This window comes from Pristiophorus japonicus, chromosome 15 (genome assembly GCF_044704955.1).
Source record: "Pristiophorus japonicus isolate sPriJap1 chromosome 15, sPriJap1.hap1, whole genome shotgun sequence".
NCBI lineage: Eukaryota > Metazoa > Chordata > Chondrichthyes > Pristiophoridae > Pristiophorus > Pristiophorus japonicus.
Genome location: NC_091991.1, coordinates 59783299 through 59807262, shown reverse-complemented (window position 1 = coordinate 59807262; position 23964 = coordinate 59783299). Strand labels below are relative to the sequence as shown.

Genomic DNA, 23964 nt, shown 5'->3' with positions numbered 1-23964 from the left:
TCCCTTTGGGCTAATTTAAATACATGAATTAAGCTCCTGCTTGTCAGAGGTGGGGTGAGGGGGAAGGAATACATTGTCTGCCAGAAACGAGCGCAAAGTTTCTGGAGCAACTGTCACCAACGACAACATCAGGGGGCCCAAACTATATTCAGGTTCCGGCTTCATTTAAATGCCACCAGTGAGCTTTGGGCGCCAAATGGTCACCCTGCTACAGCTCACCACTCTGGAGAGCGATAAATCCCACCCCTATAATCAAATTTATGTTATCTGTAATAACCATCAAAGCAAATGGGCAGAGTGGAGACCCAAATAAGAGTTAGGCACATGAATGCATGTAGCATAAAAAATAAAACAAGTGAGTTAGAAGCACAAATTGAGTTTAAAGGATATATTATAGCCATTCCTGAGACCATGGCTACAAGTTAGGCATGATTGGGAGCTAAATATTCCAAGATCCAAGATCTTTAAAAAGGGCAGGGAAATTGGGAAAGGAGGAGGAGTAGCAAAATTGATAAAAGACACAATTACAGCAATGGAAAGAAAGGAGTTCAGTAAAGATGAACATGCAGTGGAAATATTATGGGTAGATCTGATCTGATCGGGAAGCATATAGCTGAAACAACGCAGTTATAATGAAAGATTTTCATTTTCACATAGACTGGGAAAAGCAGAATAGCTCAGGCAATAAATTTCTAGATGTATATAGGTCAGTTTTCTGGAATAATACATTTTAGAACCAACACAGATAAGGCTATATTCGATTTAGTGATGTAACAAACTAGAATTAATTAACAATCTGACTGTAAGAGAACATATGACGAATAGTGACCATAATATGATTGAATTTGATATTAGGTTTAAAAGGGAGAAGCATGAGTCACAAACCAAAGTTTAAAATCAGTCTGGATAACTTCTAAGTGATGAGAAATAAATTGGCAGAGCTGAGCTGGTAATGGGTAAACCTACAGACAAACAGTGGGATGTTTTCAAATAAGTTTTCTGTATAATACAAAACCATTACATACCCCTAAAAAGCAAAGGCTCCACTTGTGCAGTTAAGTAACCATGGTCAACAAACAAGGTAAGAGACAGTATGGTCAACAAACAAGGCAAGGCAGATCAGCCATGATCTAATTGAATGGTGGAAGAAGCTTACTCCTGTTCCTATGTTCCAACTTTTAACAGTGCAACAGTGCCTCCCTTCAATGGGACAATGCACTGAAATTTCCAGAACAGCAAGCACACACCTCCAACAATTTCTCAAATGAATGCATTAATGAGGTTTTCACCTTGGAACAGCACAGTCTCCTGAGTTCCCAGCACTGTTGCATTGAAAAACCTAGGGCTTGCGCAAATGAGCGCAAAACAGGTGCCATGCCAAAGAACTTAGTATTAGGCTCCTCTCTGACTGGTAAACATTTATGGCACACGTGTGGAATTTCAACCCTTCTCAATGTTAATACCTAATGAACCAGCTCTGAACCAGCCACCAATAGTTGCACAGTGACTGTGCTGATTACCTCACACTTTATTTTGGGGAAAGTACATGCCCTTTGTTTAGCATCTCTCACAGATATTAGCATTTCAGCCAGCAAGGAGAAACTGCAGAAGAGAATCTGCGCATTGCCACTGTATGACTCACCATGTTACTGCACATTGTGTATTAAGCCAGTGAACACAGTTTTATTTTAATGTTCTTTCATTTTGTAAAATTTAAGAGAATTATAGCTTCAAAAGGTCAAATATTGTCTGCTCAGTTGCTTTGAATATACGATGCCAGAACAGCTTATCAATGAGATCTAAATGACATCATCCTCCCTGTGCAATGATACTTATAGGTTAAGAAGTTTAGAACAGGAGCCAAGGAACTGAGTGGGATGCACAATAGCAGTGTCTTGAAAAGGTGATGGTAATGAAAATCCAGTGAGATGTTTATGCTAATGGGGGTAGGGGGGGGGGGGGTGGAGGTTTAAATATAATCATTGGCAGCCTGTTTTTCTCCTATAAGAACTCAATGAAAAAAGTTACTTAAAACAAGAGCAACAACTTGCATTTGTATAGCACCTTTAAACATCCCAAGGCGCTTCACAGGAACGTAATGAGACAAAAATTGACAGAGCTAAAGAAAGAGATATTATGGCAGATGACTGTTTGATTGGTCAAAGAGATAAATCTTAAGGAGGATCTTAAAGGAGGAGAGAGAAGTGGAGAGATGGAGAGGTTTAGGGAGCAAATTCCAGAAATTGGGTCTAGATGACTGAAGGCACGGCTGCCAATGGTGGGACAAAGAGATTGGGGGATGCACAAGAGTCCCAAGTTGGAGGAATGCAGAGACCTTGGAGGAATTGTAGGGCTAGAGGAGGTGACAGAGATTGGGAAGGGCGAGGCCATTGAGACATTTGAACATGGGATGACAATTTTAAATTTGAGGTCTTTGTGCTGTAGGTCAGTAAGCATACGGGTGCTGGAAGAGGGGACAGAGTGTAGTGCAACAAAATTTGCAGATGACACAAAGATTAGTGGGAAAGTGGGTTGTGTAGAGGACACAGAGAGGCTGCAAAGAGATTTATATAGGTTAAGCGAATGGGCTAAGGTTTGGCAGATGGAATACAATGTCAGAAAATGTGAGGTCATCCACCTTGGGAAAAAAAAACAGTAATAGGGAATATTATTTGAATGGGGAGAAATTACAACATGCTGCGGTGCAGAGGGACCTGGGGGTCCTTGTGCATGAATCCCAAAAAGTTAGTTTGCAGGTGCAGCAGGTAATCAGGAAGGCGAATGGAATGTTGGCCTTCATTGCGAGAGGGATGGAGCACAAAAGCAGGGAGGTCCTGCTGCAACTGTACAGGGTATTGTTGAGGCCGCACTTGGAGTACTGCGTGCAGTTTTGGTCACCTTACTTAAGGAAGGAGATACTAGCTTTGGAGGGGTTACAGAGACGATTCACTAAGCTGATTCCGGAGATGAAGGGGTTACCTTATGATGATAGATTAAGTAGACTGGGTCTTTACTCATTGGAGTTCAGAAGGATGAGGGATGATCTTATAGAAACATTCAAAATAATGAAAGGGATAGACAAGATAGAGGCAAAGAGGTTGTTTCCACTGGTCGGGGAGACTAGAACTAGGGGGCACAGCCTCAAAATACGGGGGAGCCAATTTAAAACCGAGTTGAGAAGGAATTTCCTCTCCCAGAGGGTTGTGAATCTGTGGAATTCTCTGCCCAAGGAAGCAGTTGAGGCTAGCTCATTGAATGTATTCAAATCACAGATAGATAGATTTTTAACCACTAAGGGAATTAAGGGTTATGGGGAGCGGGCGGGTAAGTGGAGCTGAGTCCACAGCCAGATCAGCTATGATCTTGTTGAATAGCGGAGCAGGATCGAGGGGCTAGATGGCCTACTCCTGTTCCTATGTTCTTATAGGACATGGTGTGGATCAGAATACAGGCAGCAGAGTTTTGGATGAGTTCAAGTGTATGGAGGGCGGAATATGGGAGGCAGTACAGGAGAGCATTGAAATAATCAAGTTTGGAGGTAACAAAAGCATGGATGAGGGTTTCATCAGCAGATAAGCTGAAGGCAGGGCAGAGATGGGCGATATTATGGAGGTTGTAGAAAAAACTGTTGTATATCTGTAAAGCATGCACTCTCATGTTCCGCCACCAGGGAGCACATCCCCTGAAGTCCCAAGGATCCCAGCATCCCTTGGAAACACTGTATATAAGCCGGCCCCTAAGGCCTGTTCCTCACTCTGGAGTGTCTTAATAAAGACTGAGGTCACTGTTACTTTAACCTCCTTGTGTGCAGTCACATCTGTGTTAGGAACACAATAACTGACGACGAGTATACAAATCCAATGCAAAGATGCAGCAAACTGTGGGCATCCTGGAGAAGTTCTCGGAGGGTGAGGATTGGGAAGCCTATGTCGAATGGCGAGACCAGTACTTTGTAGCCAACGAGCTAGACGGAGAAGGAAGCGCTGCAAAAAGGAGAGCGGTCCTCCTCACGGTCTGCGGGGCACCGACCTACAGCCTCATGAAGAAACTTCTGGCTCAGGTACACACAGATAAGTCATATGAGGAGCTGTGTACACTGGTTCGGGAGCATCTTAACACGAGGGAGCACGTGCTGATGGCGAGGTATCGGTTCTACACGTGCTGAGCTAAGGCGACTTGCAGGACAATGTGAGTTTGATGGCTACCTGGAGCAAATGCTCAGAGACTTTTTTGTACTGAGCACTGGCCACGAGACCATCCTACGAAAACTTTTGACTGTAGAGTCACCGACCCTCAGTAAGGCCATTGTGATAGCACAGGCATTTATGTCCACCAGTGATAACAACAAATAAATCTCTCAGCACACAAGTGCTAGCAATGTTCATAAATTAACTGGAACTGTGTTTGCGAGCAGAAATGTACAGGGCAGAAACCACGAGTCTGCAACAACCAGCAGGCCTCAGGTGACCCAGATGACTCAGTGTCCGCAACAAAGGATGAATGCAAAGCAATTCACACCTTGTTGGCGTTGTGGAGGCTTCCATTCAGCCTATTCATGCTGCTTCAAAGGATATGTTTGCAAGAGCTGTGGAACAATGGGGTACCTCCAATGAGCTTGCAGACGAGCTGCAGGCTCTGCAAAACCTGCTAAATACCACGTGGCAGAGGAAGATCGGTCCATGGTGGATCAAAGCAATTTCGAGCCTCAGAAAGAGGAGGAAGATGTTGAAGCACACATTTTCGACGAAATGCCCACCTGTAATGCTAAATGGAAAATTGAATGGCTTACCCGTAACCATGGAACTGGACACTGGCGCTATCCAATCCATCATGAGTAAAATTATGTTTGAGAGACTGTGGTGCAACAAGGCAGTCAGACCAGCCCTGAGCCCCATCCACAAGAAACTGAGAACGTACACCAAAGAGCTCATCACTGTCTTGGGCAGCGCCATGGTCAAGGTCACCTACGAGGGCACGGTGCACGAACTGCCACTCTGGGTTGTCCTGCGCGATGGCCCCACACTGCTTGGAAGGAGCTGGCTTGGCAAAATCCGCTGGAACTGGGATGACATCCGACGCTATCACATGTTGATGAGACCTCATGTACCAGGTCCTTAACACATTTCCTTTCCTTTTTGAGCCAGGCATTGGAAACTTTTCCGGGGCGAAGGTGCGGATCCACTTGGTCCCAGAGGCACAACCCATTCACCACAAGGCGCGAGCGGTACCTCACATGATGAGGGAGAGAGTGGAAATCGAGCTGGACAGGCTGCAATGCGAGGGCATCATCTTCGCAGTGGAATTCAGCAAGTGGGTCAGCCTGATTGTTCCAGTGCTCAAAAGTGATGGCACGGTCAGGATTTGCGGCGATTATAAAGTAACTATTAATTGTTTCTCGCTACAGGACCAATACCCGCTACCTAAGGCAGACGACTTATTTGCGACGCTGGCAGGAGGCAAGACGTTCACCAAGCTCGACCTGACTTCGGCCTACATGACACAGGAGCTGGAGGAGTCTTCGAAGGGCCTCACCTGCATCAACACGCACAAGGGACTGTTCATCTACAACAGATGCCCGTTTGGAATTCGGTCGGTTGCAGCGATCTTCCAGAGAAACATGGAGAGCCTACTCAAGTCAGTACCATGCATGGTGGTTTTTCAGGACGACATATTGGTCACGGGTCAGGACACGGTCGAGCACCTACAAAACCTGGAGTAGGTCCTCCAGGGACTGGATCACATAGGGCTGCGGCTGTAGAGGTCGAAATGCGTCTTCATGGCAACAGAAGTGGAGTTTTGGGAGAGAAAGATCGCGGCGCACGGCATTCGACCCACAGATGCCAATACAGAGGCTATCAGGAACACGCCCAGGCTTCAGAATGTCACGGAGCTGCGGTCGTTCCTGGGATTCCTCAACTATTTTGGTAACTTCCTACCGGGATTAAGCACCCTCTTCGAGCCTCTACATGTGTTATTCCGTAAAGGTGAGAACTGGGTCTGGGGAAAAAAACAAGTAATTGCTTTTGAGAAAGCCAGAAACATTTTATGCTCCAACAAGCTGCTTGTATTGTATAACCCCTGTAAAAGACTTGTGCTAGCATGTGATGCATCGTCGTACGGAGTCGGGTCCGTATTACAACAAGCTAATGTTGCGGTGAAGTTGCAACCTGTCGCCTATGCCTCCAGGAGCTTGTCTAAGGCCGAGAGGGCCTACAGCATGATTGAGAAAGACGCATTAACGTGTGTGTTCGGGATAAAGAAAATGCATCAGTACCTGTTTGGCCTCAAATTTGAGCTGGAAACCTATCACAAGCCCCTCACATCCCTGTTCGCTGAAAACAAGGGGATAAATACTAATGCCTCAGCCCGCATACAAAGATGGGCACTCGCGCTATCAGCGTATAGCTATACCATCCGCCACAGGCCAGGTAGCGAGAACTGTGCGGATGCTCTCAGTCGGCTACCATTGCCCACCACAGGGGTGGAAATGGCGCAGCCTGCAAACTTGTTGATGGTGGCGCAGCCCGCAGACTTGTTGATGGTCATGGAAGCGTTTGAAAATGATAAATCACCTGTCACGGCCTCCCAGATTAGGACTTGGACCAGCCAAGATCCTCTGCTGTCCCTCGTAAAAAACTGTGTACTGCATGAGAGCTGGGCCAGCATCCCCGTTGAAATGCAAGAGCTAATCAAGCTGTTCCAGCGGCGAAAGGAGCTGTCCATTCAGGCAGACTGCCTGTTGTGGGATAACTGCGTAGTGCTATCAAAAAAGGGCAGGGAGACGTTCATCTCGGATCTCCACAGCACACAACCGGGTATAGTAATGATGAAGGCGATAGCCAGATCCCACGTGTGGTGGCCCGGTATCGACTCTGACTTAGAATCCTGTGTACGGCAATGCAGCGTGTGTGCTCAGTTGAGCAACGCGCCCAGAGAGGCACCACTAAGTTTGTGGTCCTGGCCCTCCAGACCATGGTCGAGGATCCATGTCAACTATGTGGGGCCGTTTCTTGGTAAAATGTTCCTGGTGGTGGTGGATGTTTTTCAAAATGGATTGAATGTGAAATAATGTCGAGAAGCACCACCACCACCACCATTGAAAGCCCGAGGGCCATGTTTGCCACCCACGGCCTGCTTGACATACTAGTCAGTGACAACGGGCCATGTTTCACCAGTGCCGAATTTAAAGAATTCATGACCCACAATGGGATCAAACATGTCACCTCAGCCCCGTTTAAACCAGCCTCCAATGGGCAGGCAGAGCGGGCAGTACAAACAATCAAACAGAGCCTTAAACGAGTCACAGAAGGCTCACTCCAAACTCGCCTGTCCCGAGTACTGCTCAACTACCGCACGAGACCCCACTCGCTCACAGTGGTGCCCCCGGCTGAGCTACTCATGAAAAGGACACTTAAAACCAGACTCTCGCTGGTTCACCCCAACCTGCATGATCAGGTAGAGAGCAGGCGGCAGCAACAAAATGTAAACGATGGTCGCGCCACTGTGTCATGGGAAATTGATCTGAATTACCCTGTGTGTGTGCTAAACTATGGACATGGTCCCAAGTGGATCGCGGGCACGGTGATAGCTAGAGAAGGGAGTAGGGTGTTTGTAGTCAAACTAGACAATGGACAAATTTGCAGAAAGCACCTGGACCAAACGAGGCTGCCCTGAACAACTCATAGCCGACACCACCTTTTTCGAGCCCACAACACACAACCCAAAGGATCAACGACACCACCCCGGACCATTAAATCGAACCCATCACGCCCAACAGCCCAGCAAGGTCAGGCTCACCCAGCAGCCCTGCAGGGGCCACAACATGCTAGCCCAGCGAAGGCACAGCCAACACACCAGAACAGACATTTGTACCGAGGCGGTCCACCAGGGAAAGAAAGGCTCCCGACCGCCTCACCTTGTAAATAGTTTTCACTTTGACTTTGGGGGAGGGAATGATGATGTGTATCTGTAAAGCATGCACTCCCATGTTCCACCACCAGGGAGCGTATCCACTGAAGTCCCAAGGGATCCCAGCATCCCTTGGGAGCACTGTATATAAGCCGGCCCCTAAGGCCTGTTCCTCACTCTGGAGTGTCTTAATAAAGACTGAGGTCACTGTTACTTTAACCTCCCTGTGTGCAGCCTCATCTGTGTTAGGAACACAACAAAAAAAAAATTTTTTTTTAAAAACAAACAACTCACAATCTCATCTTTGTCTTCCCACTCCACCTCCGAGAGATCCATGCTGTTATAATTTGGCTTTGGCTTAAATTTCTTTCCATCGTTGTACTGCAATTAATAAGATGAAATAAAGTAAATCCAGAGAACAAGAATAGACAAGTTCATGGCAGGACCGTGGCATAATGCATTGGAATTCAAATGCACTTTACCATATTAGGACACAGTTTCTCTCCAGCAATTCCATTTCATGCTAATTTCTTAATCTCAGCATTTATTGTCAGTGTGGGGAAGGGAGGAAAAGTGCTGTGTGAAGGTCAGACATTTCCCAAACGGAGCAAGTGAAAATTATCTTATATAACTTCCTAGTGGTAGATTACAGAACAACATTGACAAGGACTTGAGCCCGTGGGGCCAAAATTGTCCCCCTCCTTAAGGTCCATTACCGCCTCTAAGAGGTGGTAATGGGGTGGTAAGGTTTTTCCGACCGGGGGCAAGTGGATGGGCCAACCCATCAGAATTAACCCCTGGGCCATGAGTGGTGGAAACATGTTCCTTACCACCCGGCGGCGACTCCTTTCCGCCCCGTGAGGGAAATTGCCCCGCGGGAGTGGAGCCGCCGCCACTCGGTGCCCCCGACAGCTTTTTCCGGTGGGAAGCTGCCAGTGGCTGGGCGGCGCATCCTCCCTTAAAGGGGAGGGCACTCCGCCATGGCTGCCATTTAATCTTAATTGTCTGCCAACTCTGAAGTCAGCCCGACAATGGTGGCCACAGGCAGCCCAGCACCTCCTCTTGGGTACCGGGCCGCTGGTCTGACCGAAACCCTCCTTGGTGGCCCAGTGGGCGCCACTAAAGTGGCTGCAGAGCTCGCAGCGGCCCTCCCCTTTAACTGAAGGGCAGGGATATTGCTACGTGTCAGTGTGGCACTGATGACACCACCCGTCTTCCGCCCCGCTCCCGACCCACTTCCGCCCCAAACACTGCCCGGTCACAGAATGTGTATCTCTTTGTGAACATATAAAGCGACTTGAGCACATAAATCTAAGCTGACACTCCAATGCAGTGCTGAGGGACTGCTGCACTGTCGGTGGTGCCGTCCTTTGGATCAGATGTTAAACCAAGTAAAAGATCCCATGGCACTATTTTGAAGAAGAGCAGGGAGTTATCCCCGGTGTCCTGGCCAATATTTATTCCTCAATCAACATAACAAAAACTGGTCATTATCATATTGCTGTTTGTGGGAGCTTGCAGTGCGCAAACTGGCTGCTGCGTTTTTCACATTACAAACAGTGACTGCACTTCAAAAGTACTCCATTGGCTTAAAGTGCTTTGAGACATCCAGTGGTCGTGAAAGCGCTCTATAAATGTCAGTCTTTCTTTCTATAAAATGTTCTTAGTGAGTCAGAAGGAGCAGGAGTGCTCCACCATTTTGTTGCAATAGAGAGCCAAGACAACTAGGAATTTTACTGTTCTAACCGTCATCTAGCTGGAGAAACAGAGACCTCATCCCTTTAAGATAATAGCTTGAGATCCAAAGGAAACAAACTGCATTGAAGTCTGTTTCTTCATTAAAGCAAGATTTGAATTCTCACTGTCTGTGTTTAAGAGGTGACATGTGAGCCAATCGCAGCTTCACAGCTGCTTTCCTTCATTAAATCAAGGGCTGACAGTATGACTGGAGGCTTGCTTAGGTTGCAGGACTCCCCCACACTGCTGGGTTGCCATGGAAGCGCCTACAACTGTTGACATAAGTAGAAAATCTCTGAACCCAAGTTCCTTTTTAAAATAAAATGCGATTTAAATAATGAAAATGAGAAGCAAATTAAGCCATATCTACAAATTAAAGGAGGCGTATGGTTTACTTGCACCTTGAAACAAACGTATCCCATTAAAAAAAGCATTCTGAATGTTCCCTGTTTTTCCAGGCTATGTTTCTGTCCCATACTGTCAGAAATACACAAGATGTTAGCTTCTAATTGTTGATTACTGTAATGCTATCCTTCCCTCCCCCACACTTCATGGTTAAGATTTTCTGTCGCAACATCTTTTTTCACGTGACACAAATGGATTTGACAGGAATACAATGCTGATACAGCCTGTAGCACTGCATTTAAAAAACATTCAGAAGAATACTACCAAAAAAAAAGCTGCTTTGTCTTGCTGATGAGCAGGTTTGCAAAGGTGATATTTCTGTCGTTTTAATGAACTGTGTTCCGAATTTCACCATGTCTGTGAAATTTACCAACTTCCATTTGCAGCATGAGAGATTGCAGCAGGAGATTATAAAGAAAGCATCTATTACCATGATTGTAGCACCCTGTATGCAAAAAATATTGATTAAGCACAGAAGGTGAGGATGTGGAGTCACTCCCACAATGACCTGTACTGTGAGTTCCTGATCTCAGCTATTTCAATAGCCATGAACGAGACCAGAATGTCACTGGCAGAGGACTGGGCGATTCACTTTTTCTGTTGACTGACATTTGGAGCAGGAAGGCAGGAAAACAATGGGCATGAAATTCCTCTGAGCTTCTTCCACTCCGCTGCCATAACTTCACTGAAGCTGTTTACCCAGCAGAGCAGGAGCAGCTCCAAGCAAGTTACCGGTCAATAGCTCAAAAAAGGGAGGATAAAATAAATATAAAATATTAACAGATCAATAAAATTCTGTTGCTTCAAACCTCAGACTGTGTCATGGGAGACTTGTTAAAGAACATTTAGTAGATTTGCCCATTTGTGCCCATAAATTACTGTTAAGTTTCATTATTTTCAGTGATAATCAATGTCTTTTGGTTAAAGGTAACATTCTAACATAGAAACATAGAAAATAGGTGCAGGAGTAGGCCATTCGGTCCCTCGAGCCTGCACCGCCATTCAATGAGTTCATGGCTGAACATGCAACTTCAGTACTCCATTCCTGCTTTCTCACCATACCCTTTGATCCCCCTAGTAGTAAGGACTACATCTAACTCCTTTTTGAATATATTTAGTGAATTGGCCTCAACAACTTTCTGTGGTAGAGAAATCCATAGGTTCACCACTCTCTGGGTGAAGAAGTTTCTCCTCATCTCGGTCCTAAATGGCTTACCCCTTATCCTTAGACTGTGACCCCTGGTTCTGGACTTCCCCAACATTGGGAACATTCTTCCTGCATCTAACCTGACAAACCCGTCTGAATTTTAAACGTTTCGATGAGATCTCCTCTCATTCTTCTGAACTCCAGTGAATACAAGCCCAGTTGCTCCAGTCTTTCTTGATATGTCAGTCCCGCCATCCCGGGAATCAGTCTGGTGAACCTTCGCTGCACTCCCTCAATAGCAAGAATGTCCTTCCTCAATTTAGGAGACCAAAACTGTACACAATACTCCAGGTGTGGCCTCACCAAGGCCCTGTACAACTGTGGCAACATCTCCCTACCACTGTACTCAAATCCCCTCGCTATGAAAGCCAATATGCCATTTGCTTTCTCAATCGCCTGCTGTACCTGCATGCCAACCTTCAATGACTGATGTACCATGACACCCAGGTCTCATTGCACCTCCCCTTTTCCGAATCTGTCACCATTCAGATAATAGTCTGTCTCTCTGTTTTTACCACCAAAGTGGATAACCTCACATTTATCCACATTATACTTCATCTGCCATGCATTTGCCCACTCACCTAACCTATCCAAGTCACTCTGCAGCCTCATAGTATCCTCCTCGCAGCTCACACTGCCACCCAACTTAGTGTCATCCGCAAATTTGGAGATACTATATTTAATCCCCTCGTCTAAATCATTAATGTACAATGTAAACAGCTGGGGCCCCAGCACAGAACCTTGCGGTACCCACTAGTCACTGACTGCCATTCTGAAAAGTACCCATTTACTCCTACTCTTTGCTTCCTGTCTGACAACCAGTTCTCAATCCACGTCAGCACACTACCCCCAATCCCATGTGCTTTAACTTTGCACATTAATCTCTTGTGTGGGACCTTGTCGAGAGCCTTCTGAAAGTCCAAATATACAACATCAACTGGTTCTCCCTTGTCCACTCTACTGGAAACATCCTCAAAAAATTCCAGAAGATTTGTCAAGCATGATTTCCCTTTCACAAATCCATGCTGACTTGGACCTATCATGTCACCTCTTTCCAAATGCGCTGCTATGACATCCTTAATAATTGATTCCATCATTTTACCCACTACTGATGTCAGGCTGACCGGTCTGTAATTCCCTGTTTTCTCTCTCCCTCCTTTTTTAAAAAGTGGGGTTACATTGGCTACCCTCCACTCGATAGGAACTGATCCAGAGTCTATGGAATGTTGGAAAATGACTGTCAATGCATTCGCTATTTCCAAGGCCACCTCCTTAAGTACTCTGGGATGCAGTCCATCAGGCCCTGAGGATTTATCGGCCTTCAATCCCATCAATTTCCCCAACACAATTTCCCAACTTATAAGGATTTCCCTCAGTTCCTCCTTCTTACTAGACCATCTGACCCCTTTTATATCCGGAAGGTTGTTTGTGTCCTCCTTAGTGAATACAGAACCAAAGTACTTGTTCAATTGGTCTGCCATTTCTTTGTTCCCAGTTATGACTTCCCCGGATTCTGACTGCAAGGGACCTACGTTTGTCTTTACTAACCTTTTTCTCTTTACATATCTATAGAAACTTTTGCAATCCGTCTTAATGTTCCCTGCAAGCTTCCTCTCGTACTCTATTTTCCCTGCCCTAATCAAACCCTTTGTCCTCCTCTGCTGAGTTCTAAATTTCTCCCAGTCCCCAGGTTCACTGCTATTTCTGGCCAATTTGTATGCCACTTCCTTGGCTTTAATACTATCCTTGATTTCCCTTGATAGCCACGGTTGAGCCACCTTCCCTTTTTTATTTTTACGCCAGACAGGGATGTACAATTGTTGTCGTTCATCCATGCGGTCTCTAAATGTCTGCCATTGCCCATCCACAGTCAACCCCTTCAGTATCATTCGCCAATCTATCCTAGCCAATTCACGCCTCATACCTTCAAAGTTACCCTTCTTTAAGTTCTGGACCATGGTCTCTGAATTAACTGTTTCATTCTCCATCCTAATGTAGAATTCCACCATATTATGGTCACTCTTCCCCAAGGGGCCTCGCACAATGAGATTGCTAATTAATCCTCTCTCATTACACAACACCCAGTCTAAGATGGCCTCCCCCCTAGTTGGTTTCTCGACATATTGGTCTAGAAAACCATCCCTTCTGCACTCCAGGAAATCCTCCTCCATCGTATTGCTTCCAGTTTGGTTAGCCCAATCTATATGCATATTAAAGTCACCCATGATAACTGCTGCACCTTTATTGTATGCACCCCTAATTTCCTGTTTGATGCCCTCCCCAACATCACTACTACTGTTTGGAGGTCTGTACACAACTCCCGCTAATGTTTTTTGCCCTTTGGTGTTCTGCAGCTCTACCCATATAGATTCCACATCATCCAAGCTAATGTCCTTCCTAACTATTGCATTAATCTCCTCTTTAACCAGCAATGCTACCCCACCTCCTTTTCCTTTTATTCTATTTTTCCTAAATGTTTAATACCCCTGGATGTTGAGTTCCCAGCCCTGATCATCCTGGAGCCACGTCTCTGTAATCCCAATCACATCATATCCGTTAACATCTATTTGCACAGTTAATTCATCCACCGTGTTACGGACACTCCTTGCATTAAGACACAAAGCCTTCAGGCTTGTTTTTTTAACACCCTTTGTCCTTTTGGAATTATGATTTATAATTATGATTAGAATTCTGTTCTGTGTTTCACTAAACAAAAAGAACAAAACAAACAGCAGTATTTATTGCAATGGATTTGCAACCCATGGGGCCAAAATTGCCCCCCTCCATAAGCTCCATTACCACATCTAAGAGGCGACAATGGAGCGGATAGGTCTCACCGACCAGGGGCAGGCGGTTGGCCGACCCATCCGAAATTGACCCTGGGCTGGGAGCGGCAGGAACCCTCGGGCACGCGCCAACCCCACACTGACCGGCAGCAACCCTCTTACCGACCCCAGTGGGAAATTGACCTGCGGGAGCGGCGCCACCGCCGGTCGGTGCCACTGACAGGTTTCCCCTGCGGGAAGCTGTGTGTGCCTGGATGGTGCATCCGCCCTTAAAGGGAGGGCACACTGCCGGCGCCTCCATTTTATTTTAATTGTCGGGCCGACTCCGAGGTCGGCCTGACAATGGTGGCCACGGGTTCGACCCGGCTGCCAGCAGGCAGCCCAGCACCCCCTCTTGAGTGCTAGGCTACTGGTCCAGCCGAAACCCATCCTGGTGGCCCAGTGGGCCAATCTAAACTTCTTGCAGAGCTCGCAGCGGCCCTCCCCTTTAACTGAAGGGGAAGGGCATTGTGACGCGGTGCTGATGACTTGTGGTGCCAAACCAGACCGAAGGGCACTTCCGCCCCTCGGCACCACCCCGACTCGAAATAGACGACAAAGAGCCGAATATTGGGGCAGAGAAAAATCTTAAATTTCGGTAAGTCTGCCTACTCTTAGTCGGGAGGCAATTTCAGCCCTCGTATTTTTTCTTCAAAAAAAATCACTGTTTCTAAATAGCCAACATTGGCATTATATACTGCTGCATTTAATCAGGAATCTCTGCCCTCAGTTTCACAGAGAAACACCGAAAAGCCATTTCTAACTTTCAAGATAGAAATTCCTTAATATATATTTAAATGTGTATATTTATATAAATATAATCTACCAATGCTATTATCATAATGTCTCAAAAGAGAACCCTGGAGAGTTCATGGGGTAAAAATTTACCTCCAGCCAGAGCGGGGCACACCTTCCGTTTCTTTAAGTGTATCTCCGCCGCATGGGTTGCGGCAGAGGTGCTGTCGATATTCGGCACTTGGACATTTTGGGCCCAAGTTTCCACATGAATTGCGCCTGATTTTTAGGAGCAATTGGTGGAGAACGGACTATCTTAGAAATCGCAATTCTCCACATTTTTATTTCTGCAGTTCTAGTCAGGTAGAACAGTTTCACTTTGGAACAGAATTTTTTCTTCAAAAGGGGGCGCATCCGGCCACTGACGCCTGATTTCAAAGTTTCCACAGTGAAAACGTACTCCAAACTAACTTAGAATGGAGCAAGTGAAGATTTTAGTAGATCTGAAAAAACCTGTTCTACACATTAAAAAATCAGGCACAGGTTACAAATTAGGCGTCCAGAACGAGGTGGGGGGGAGAGGGGGGGGGCGGAAGGGAAGTCATTAAATTCTATAATAAATCCTTATTTATACTTATACAAATATTATACAAATAAATCCAACCTGAATAAACATTTATAAGCAAAGAAAAGATTAAATAAACCATCTTCCTACCTGTGTGAAAGTGCTTCAGGCAGGCCTTTCGGGACCGAAGGCTGAACGGGCCGGCCCGAGACTTCGGGCAGGGCCCGTCCCCAGCACCAGATTTGCAGGTAGGTGGCGTTGGGTCGGTTCGGGTCGGGGGGAGGGAGGAGGGGGAGGGACGGGGGGAGGGAGGAGGGAGGGATGGGGGAGGGGGGGGGAGGGGAGGGGGGGGGAGGGGAGGAGGGAGGGAGGGAGGGGGAGAGATGGAGAGAGGGAGGGGGGAGAGAGGGAGAGGGGGAGAGAGGGAGAGGGGGGGTGGGGGAGAGAGGTGGAGGGGGAGAGAGAGGGAGGGGGGGAGGGGGGAGAGAGAGGAAGGGGGGAGAGAGAGGGAGAGGGGGAGAGGGGGGGAGAGAGAGGGAGGGGGGAGGGGGGAGGGGGGAGAGAGAGGGAGGGAGAGAGAGGGAGGGGGAGGGGAAGAAAGGGAGGGGGTGAGAGAGGGGGGGAGGGGGTGAGAGAGAGGGGGGAGGGAGGGAGAGAGAGGGTGAGAGGGATGGGGGGAGAGGGAGGGGGGGGAGAGGGAGAGGGAGAGAGGGGGAGGGAGGGAGAGGGAGGGAGGGAGAGGGAGGGAGAAAGAGGGAGGGGGAGGGAGAGAGAGGGATGGGGAGGGAGAGAGAGGGAGGGGGAGGGAGGGAGAGGGAGGGGGAGGTCAGGTCGGGGAGGGGGAGGTCAGGTCGGGGAGGAGGAGGTCAGGTCGGATCCAGTCTGGGAGCGGGGGTCGGGTCGGGTCAGGTCCAGTGGGGCGGGAGCGCAGGTCGGGTCGGGTCGGGTCGGGTCCAGTCGGCAGGGGGGGGGGGGGGTGCGGAGCGGGAGCAGGAGCGCGGGTCGGGTCGGGTCGGGTCCAGTCGCGGGGGGAAGCGGGTGTCGGGTCCGGTCCGGAGGCAGGGGTGGGGGGAGGGGGGAGCGGGTGTCGGGTCTGGTGCGGGGGGAGGGGGGCGGGGCGGAAGCAGGAGCTGGCCGTGGGAGGAGCCTTATTCACGCAGCCCCAGTGAGGCCATTCGGCCAGGGCTAGGTGCTGCGTGCTTCGGGCGCCTGGAGCTACTGCACTTGCGTGCCGACTGTAGCGCGCATGTGCAGAGGTCCCGGCACTGTTTTCAGCGCAGGGACCTGGCTCCGCCCCCCACACAGCTCGTGCTGCACTGCGCCGAGGGCCAGAGGACCTGCAGGTAGGTGGAGAATACGGACGATTTTTTTAGGCGCACTTTGTGGCGCGAAAAACGGGCGTCCAGGTTGGGCCGTTCTAGGCGCGTGTGGAAACTTGGGCCCTTTGTTTTGCTTGGGGCAGATGTAGTTACAGCTGAGGGGCGGAAGTGCCCTTGCAGCGGGTCGGCGGGCCCGATCACACATCAGTGCCACGCTAATGATGGATCCATCACAAACCCAATCCACGTCCGTACCGGGGTCAAGCAGGGCTGCGTCATCGCCCCAACCCTCTTCTCAATCTTCCTCGCTGCAATGCTCCACCTCACAGTCGATAAGCTCCCTGCTGGAGTGGATCTAAACTACAGAACCAGTGGGAACTGGTTCAACCTTTGCCGTCTCCAGGCCAGGTCCACCCCAATCTCTGTCGTCGAGCTACAGTACGCGGACGACGCCTGCGTCTCCGCACATACATTGGCTGAACTCCAGGACATAGTTGACGGATTTACTTAGGCGTACGAAAGCATGGGCCTCACGCTCAACATCAGTAAGACAAAGGTCCTCCGCCAGCCTGTCCTCGCCGCACAGCACTGCCCCCCAGTCATCAAGATCCACAGCGCGGCCCTGGACAACATGGACCACTTCCCTTATCTTGGGAGCCTCCTATCAACAAGCGCAGGCATTGACAACGAGATCCAACACCGCCTCCAGTGCGCCAATGCAGCCTTCGGCCGCCTGACCAGGCCCTCAAAACTGCTACCAAGCTCATGGTCTACAGGACTGTAGTAATACCCACCCTCCTGTATGGCTCAGAAACATGGATCACGTACAGTAGACACCTCAAGTCGCTGGAGAAATACCACCGATATCTCCGCAAGATCCTACAAATCCCCTGGGAGGGCAGACGCATAAACATTAGCATCCTCGTCTAGGCCAACATCCCCAGCATTGAAGTACTGACCACACTTGATCAGCTCCGCTGGGCAGGCCACATAGTTTGCATGCCAGACATGATACTCCCAAAGCAAGCGCTCTACTCGGAACTCCTTCACGGCAAATGAGTCAAAGGAGGACAGCGCAAAGCCTCCCTGATAAAGTGCAACATCCCCACTGACACCAGGGAGTCCCTGGCCAAAAGACTGCCCTAAGTGGAGGAAGTGTATCCGGGAGGGCGCTGAGCACCTCGAGTCTCGTTGTCGAGAGATGCAGAAATCAAGCACAGGCAGCGGAAAGAGCGTGTGGCAAACCAGTCCCACCCATCCCTTCCCTCAACGACTGTTTGTCCCACTGTGACAGAGACTGTGGTTCTCGTATTGGACTGTACAGCCACCTAAGAACTCATGCTAAGAGTGGAAGCAAGTCTTCCTCGATTCCGAGGGGCTGCATATGATGATGAATGACGTCAGGATCTTGCAGAGGCAGCGCTGATGGTACTTCTCCAGCGTTTTGAGGTGTCAGCTGTATATAATCCACATCTCTGAGCCATATAGGAGGGTATCACTACTGCCCTGTAGACCATAAGCTTGGTGCCAGATTTGAGGTCCTGGTCTTCAAACACTCTCTTCCTCATGCGACTGAAGGCTGCGCTGGCACACCGAAGGCGGTGTTGGATCTCGTTGTCAATGCCTGCTCTTGTTGACAGTCGGCTCCAGAGGTATGGAAAATGGTCCACATTGTCCAAGGCCTCGTCGTGGATTTTGATAATCTGTGTGGCGGGGTCAGGTTGGAAGAGGACCTTTGTCTTACGGATGTTTAGCATAAGGCCTATGCTCTCGTATGCCTCGGTGAAGATGTTGATGATGGCTTGGAGTTTGGCCACCAAGAGTGCACAGACGCAAGCATCGTCTGCATACTGTAGTTCAATGACAAAGGATGGGATGACCTTCGATCTGGCCTGGAGGTGGCGAATGCAGAACAGATTCCCATTTGTTCTATAATTTAGCTCCACTCCAGCGGGGAGCTTGCCTCTGCAAGATCCTGCAAATCCATTGGCAGGATAGACGCACCAACGTCAGTGTTCTCACTCAGGCCAACATCTCCAGCATCAAAGCATTGACCACGCTCGATCAGCTCCATTGGGCGGGCCACATCGTCTACATGCCCGATACTAGACTCCCAAAGCAAGCGCTCTACGCGGAGCTTCGACACGGCAAGTGAGCCCCAGGTGGGCAGAGGAAATGCTTCAAGGACACCCTCAAAGCCTCTTGATAAAGTGCAACATCCCCACCGACACCTGGGAATTCCTGGCTCATGATCGTCCAAAGTGGAGGAAGAGCATCCGGGAGGGCGCTGAGCACCATGAGTCTCATCGCCGAGAGCATGCAGTAACCCAAGCGTAGACAGCAGAAGGAGCGTGTGTCTACCCAGGCTCCCATCCACCCCTTCCTTCAACCATTGTCTGCCCCACCTGTGACAGAGACTGTAGGTCCCGCATTGGACTCTTCAGTCACCTGAAAACTCATTTTTAGAGTGGAAGCAAGTCATCTTCGACTCCGAGGGACTGCATATGATGATGAATGACATCAGTGTGACACGGACATGCTGACTCGTCACAATGTCTCAGCCCTTTAGTTAAAGGGGAGAGCCGCTGCGAGCTCTGCATATTTTTAAGTTAGGTCCACTGGGCCACCAGGGAGGGTTTCGGCCAGGCCAGTGGTCTGGCACCCAAGAGGGGGTGCCAGGCTGCCTGTTGCCGGCCCAGCCAAACCCAGGGGCATAATTGTTGTGCTGACCTGGCAGTCAGCCAACAATAAAAAATAAAATGCCGTCGCCGACAGCACCACCTCCCCAAGGGCGGCCGCGCCACCAACCAACAAGGAGTGCACCGATACAAAAAGCTGTCGAGGGCACCGGCTGGTGGTGGCAGCACTCCCGTGGGGCAATTCCACTTTTTGGTTGCTCACAGCAGTGCCCAGGAAATCAATGCTCAATTCCAGGAGACTCCTGAACAATCCAGAAGGATTGGCAACCCTAATGCCAAAGGAAACACTTCATCTGAGGACTTTGAAACAGGCATCCACTCACTTATTTTATGATGCATTGTAAAAATGCATGTGTCTCTTTAAATAGCAGTTGCAGTTTTTAAGAGCTGTCACTGCTTGTTATTTCCCAGCCTCTGTCATCAACCTCCACTCTTTAACGCGTGACCATAGATTTCACCCCACTAAATAATTTGTGCATTTGTTCCTTTCAAGAAAGTCAGTCTTTTCTTCTCTATTTTTACTCATTGCACAATTTGTTTGTGGCAACATAGATAGATTGAAGTTACTTACTAAAGGTCGGAGATCAGGATGGGCAAGTATGTAACCATTATTGGTATTCAGAAATGCGTAACCATGGACTCCAAGCTGCATGATAAACATGATAAAAGGAAGAACAATTTAAAAAGCAATGCCATAACAATGAAACCTATTTGCTCACATCAATGGACCCGAAATCGGTGGCCTTACCGCCCACTGCTGCCTTCTGCCGCCGAGTTTTTCCGCCGGTCTCCCCTCAGTGGCAGATTCCTCCTGGTCTGCTGACGGCAGGAGGGGAGCACCGCCGGGAACCGCCCGCTGACGGCTAAGTCGCGTAAGTGACCTCCCGCCCACCGAGCTGCCATATTGGTGCGGGCGGGAGTCAGCAGCAGCAGGGGGAAGGACTGCTGTGTGGAGGCAGGTCTAACCACAACGGTAAGTAAGAAAACCTGCAAAAAAAGGTTAGTGAACATTTTTTAATTCTATTTTTTTTCAGTGTTTCACCTGTATGGGGTCCCCTGAAGGTCTTATGGTGTTTTTTTTTTGTGAAGATTTTTATTTTTCATTGTTTTCCCCTCCCTGGACCCAACTCAATCCTCGGCGGCACTTTGGCGAGGAACACATTTGCTGCCAAGATTGAGAGTTCCCGCCCACTGCCGCCCAGATTCACAGCATAAGCCGTTATTTGGCCGCTGGACAGTACTGCCATCTCTTTTAGAGGGATCTTCCTGGCAAAAGTACCGCCCGGTCTCTTGGCGGCCATTGGCGGTCCTTTGGGCGGCACTTGAGCAGGCCTTGGCTTCCACCAAGTTCGGGCCCAATGTTTCTTTTGAGCATTTGAGCTACATTTCACAAATGATAAATAGTTTACCCAGTTTAGAAGCAGCATGAACTTGTATTTTGTTGCACTAGCAGATAGTGGTTCCTGTTAATTTATTCTACTCAATCAGTAAAGATTATTTCAAAATGCTCCATACATAATTGTGTTTGATGAAGTGTCAGAGTTTGTATGTACGTCTGCATTCATTAATAAAATCAGCCACTCCCTCCAGGCTCTAGCTCCTGCTGCTGTAAGTGACTGAATGCTACTGCTGCTCATTGTGGATGAGAATTCCTATGAAAGCAGCAACATCAGGAGGCAGGGTCCTGCAGTGGCACTGGGGGAGGGTGGGAGAAACTGGAAATTGTGAAGGGTGGAGGGGGGAGAGCGTAGGGGAAGTAAGGGAAGTGGCACTGGTTGAGTGAAAGTAGAATGTCAGCATGAAATGGAGGTGGGGGGATAGAAATGTGCCAGCATGAAATAAGGGGAAGAGTGCCAGATTAAATGGAGGGGGGAGGGACGAATGCCAAAATGAAGTGGAAAGGGAGGTGTTGGAAGGGAAGAGTAATTCCGTGAACTGAAGGGGAAAGGGGAAGGTGCCTCAGTGCAATATTGCCAACCTCACTGTCTCATAAATCAGGAGACAAACTCTTTAAAATCATGAGATTTGGCATAAAAATCATGAATTGCTATTTTTTTTTAACATAAACGAATACAGATTGTCAGTTGGTTTATAAATCTCATTAGTGGCTTTATTTAATCTCTAACAGGTCACAGCTCTTTACAAGAATGATATTACTGCATCCAAAAATGCTTTACGAAGAACCTTTTAAAAATCCTACCCGTTATCACCACACTCCCACCTTTCCCGCCATAGGCCGCTCCAAGCCCCTTCCTGGGACTTACCCGAGAATTAATAATGGGGAACAAAGAAATGGCAGACCAATTGAACAAATACTTTGGTTCTGTCTTCACGAAGGAAATGACCTTCCGGATGTACTCAGGGACCGAGGGTCTAGTGAGAAGGAGGAACTGAAGGATATCCTTATTAGGCGGGAAATTGTGTTGGGGGAATTGATGGGATTGAAGGTCGATAAATCCCCAGTGCCTGATTGTCTGCATCCCAGAGTACTTAAGGAGGTGGCCCTAGAAATAGTGGATACATTGGTAATCATTTTCCAACAGTCTATCGACTCTGGATCAGTTCCTATGGACTGGAGGGTAGCTAATGTAACAGCACTTTTTTAAAAAGGAGGGAGAGAGAAAACGGGTAATTATAGACTGGTTAGCCTGACATCAGTAGTGGGGAAAATGTTGGAATCTATTATTAAGGATGAAATAGCAGCGCATTTGGAAAGCGGTGACAGGATTGGTCCAAGTCAGCATGGATTTATGAAAGGGAAATCATGCTTGACAAATCTTCTAGAATTTTTTGAGGATGTAACTAGTAGAGTGGACAAGGGAGAACCAGTGAATGTGGTGTATTTGGACTTTCAAAAGGCCTTTAACAAGGTACCACATAAGAGATTGGTGTACAAGATCAAGGCACATGGTATTGGGGGTAATGTACTGGCATGGATAGAGAATTGGTTGGCAGGCAGGAAACAGAGAGTCAGGATAAATGGGTCTTTTTGGAATGGGAGACAGTAACTAGTGGAGTACCGCAGGGCTCAGTGCTGGGACCCCAGCTCTTCACAATATACATTAATGATTTGGATGAAGGAATTGAGGGTAATATCTCCAAGTTTGCAGACGACACTAAACTGGGTGGTGGTGTGAGCTGTGAGGAGGATGCTAAGAGGCTGCAGGGTGATTTGGACAGGTTAGGAGAGTGGGCAAATGCATGGCAGATGCAATATAATGTGGATGAATGTAAGATTATCCACTTTGGTGGCAAAAACACGAAGGCAGAATATTATCTGAATGGCGGCAGATTAGGAAAAGGGGAAGTGCAACGAAACCTGGGTGTCATGGTTCATCAGTCATTGAAAGTTGGCATGCAGGTACAGCAGGCGGTGAAGAAGGCAAATGGCAGGTTGGCCTTCATAGCTAGGGGATTTGAGTATAGGAGAGGGAGGTCTTACTGCAGTTGTACAGGGCCTTGGTGAGGCCTCACCTGGAATATTGTGTTGAGTTTTGGTCACCTAATCTGAGGAAGGACGTTCTTGTTATTGAGGGAGTGCAGCGAAGGTTCACCAGACTGATTCCAGGGATGGCTGGACTGACATATGAGGAGAGACTGGATCAACTGGGCCTTTATACACTGGAGTTTAGAAGGATGAGAGGGGATCTCATAGAAACGTATAAGATTCTGACGGGTCGGGACAGGTTAGATGCGGGAAGAATGTTCCCGATGTTGGGGAAGTCCAGAAACAGTCTTAGGATAAGGGGTAGGCCTTTTAGGACTGAGATGAGGAGAAACTTCTTCACTCAGAGAGTTGTTAACCTGTGGAATTCCCTGCCGCAGAGAGTCGTTGACGCCAGTTCATTGGATATATTCAAGAGGGAGTTAGATGTGGCCCTTATGGCTAAAGGGATCAAGGGGTATGGAGAGAAAGCAGGAAAGGGTACTGAGGTGAATGATCAGCCATGATCATATTGAATGGTGGTGCAGGCTCGAAGGGCCAAATGGCCTACTCCTGCACCTATTTTCTATGTTTCTATGTTTCTATTGGTGCAGGCATTGATGTCTTTGCTTGAGCAAGCTGTGGAGGTGCTACCAGTGTCGGCAGCTCGCCCAGAGTGTGCAGATGTGGCCCGAGGACCGATTTCTATCGACACTCTTGCTTCTAAGGCCCCCCCCCTCCCGTGTTATAAAATAATTCAGGGACCCCCTGGAGCACAATGAGCAATTTTTCTATGTAAACATCAGTTATACAATTAAACACATATATTTATTATTATTTTTGTTTCACTCAAGGGAAGAGCAGAAAGGTGCCTGAGTTCGATCCCTGGCCTAAGCTGAGTTACCACATCTGAGCTAGTTGGCAGTAGCAATGCTAACATTGGTCTCGAAGCCCCTGTTTTCTCTTATCTTAATGCACCCCAACACGGGTTACGGCCTTGCTGCAGGCTCAGAGACTGGCAAGTCTCTTTCTTTCCATCCCCCTGCAACCCCCCCCAAAGGCCATGTGGTGCGCGCACTCTCCATTGATGGCACCCCCCTCCCCATCTCAACCACTGACCAGTTTAACGAGGAAACGCCG

The 23964-nt window shown here is 48.3% G+C and overlaps 1 protein-coding gene across 1 annotated transcript in view; it reads right to left on the bottom strand.

Moving 5' to 3' along the window:
- Positions 1-23964, bottom strand: part of LOC139281546 (voltage-dependent calcium channel subunit alpha-2/delta-4-like) — a 745953-nt gene that overhangs the window by 430960 nt on the left and 291029 nt on the right. Inside the window, exons 22-23 of the mRNA XM_070901711.1 lie at positions 19972-20046; positions 8203-8289 (exon numbers count right to left, since the gene is read on the bottom strand). Of these exons, the coding sequence (XP_070757812.1) occupies positions 8203-8289; positions 19972-20046 (162 nt within the window). The remainder of the gene's footprint in view (positions 1-8202; positions 8290-19971; positions 20047-23964) is intronic.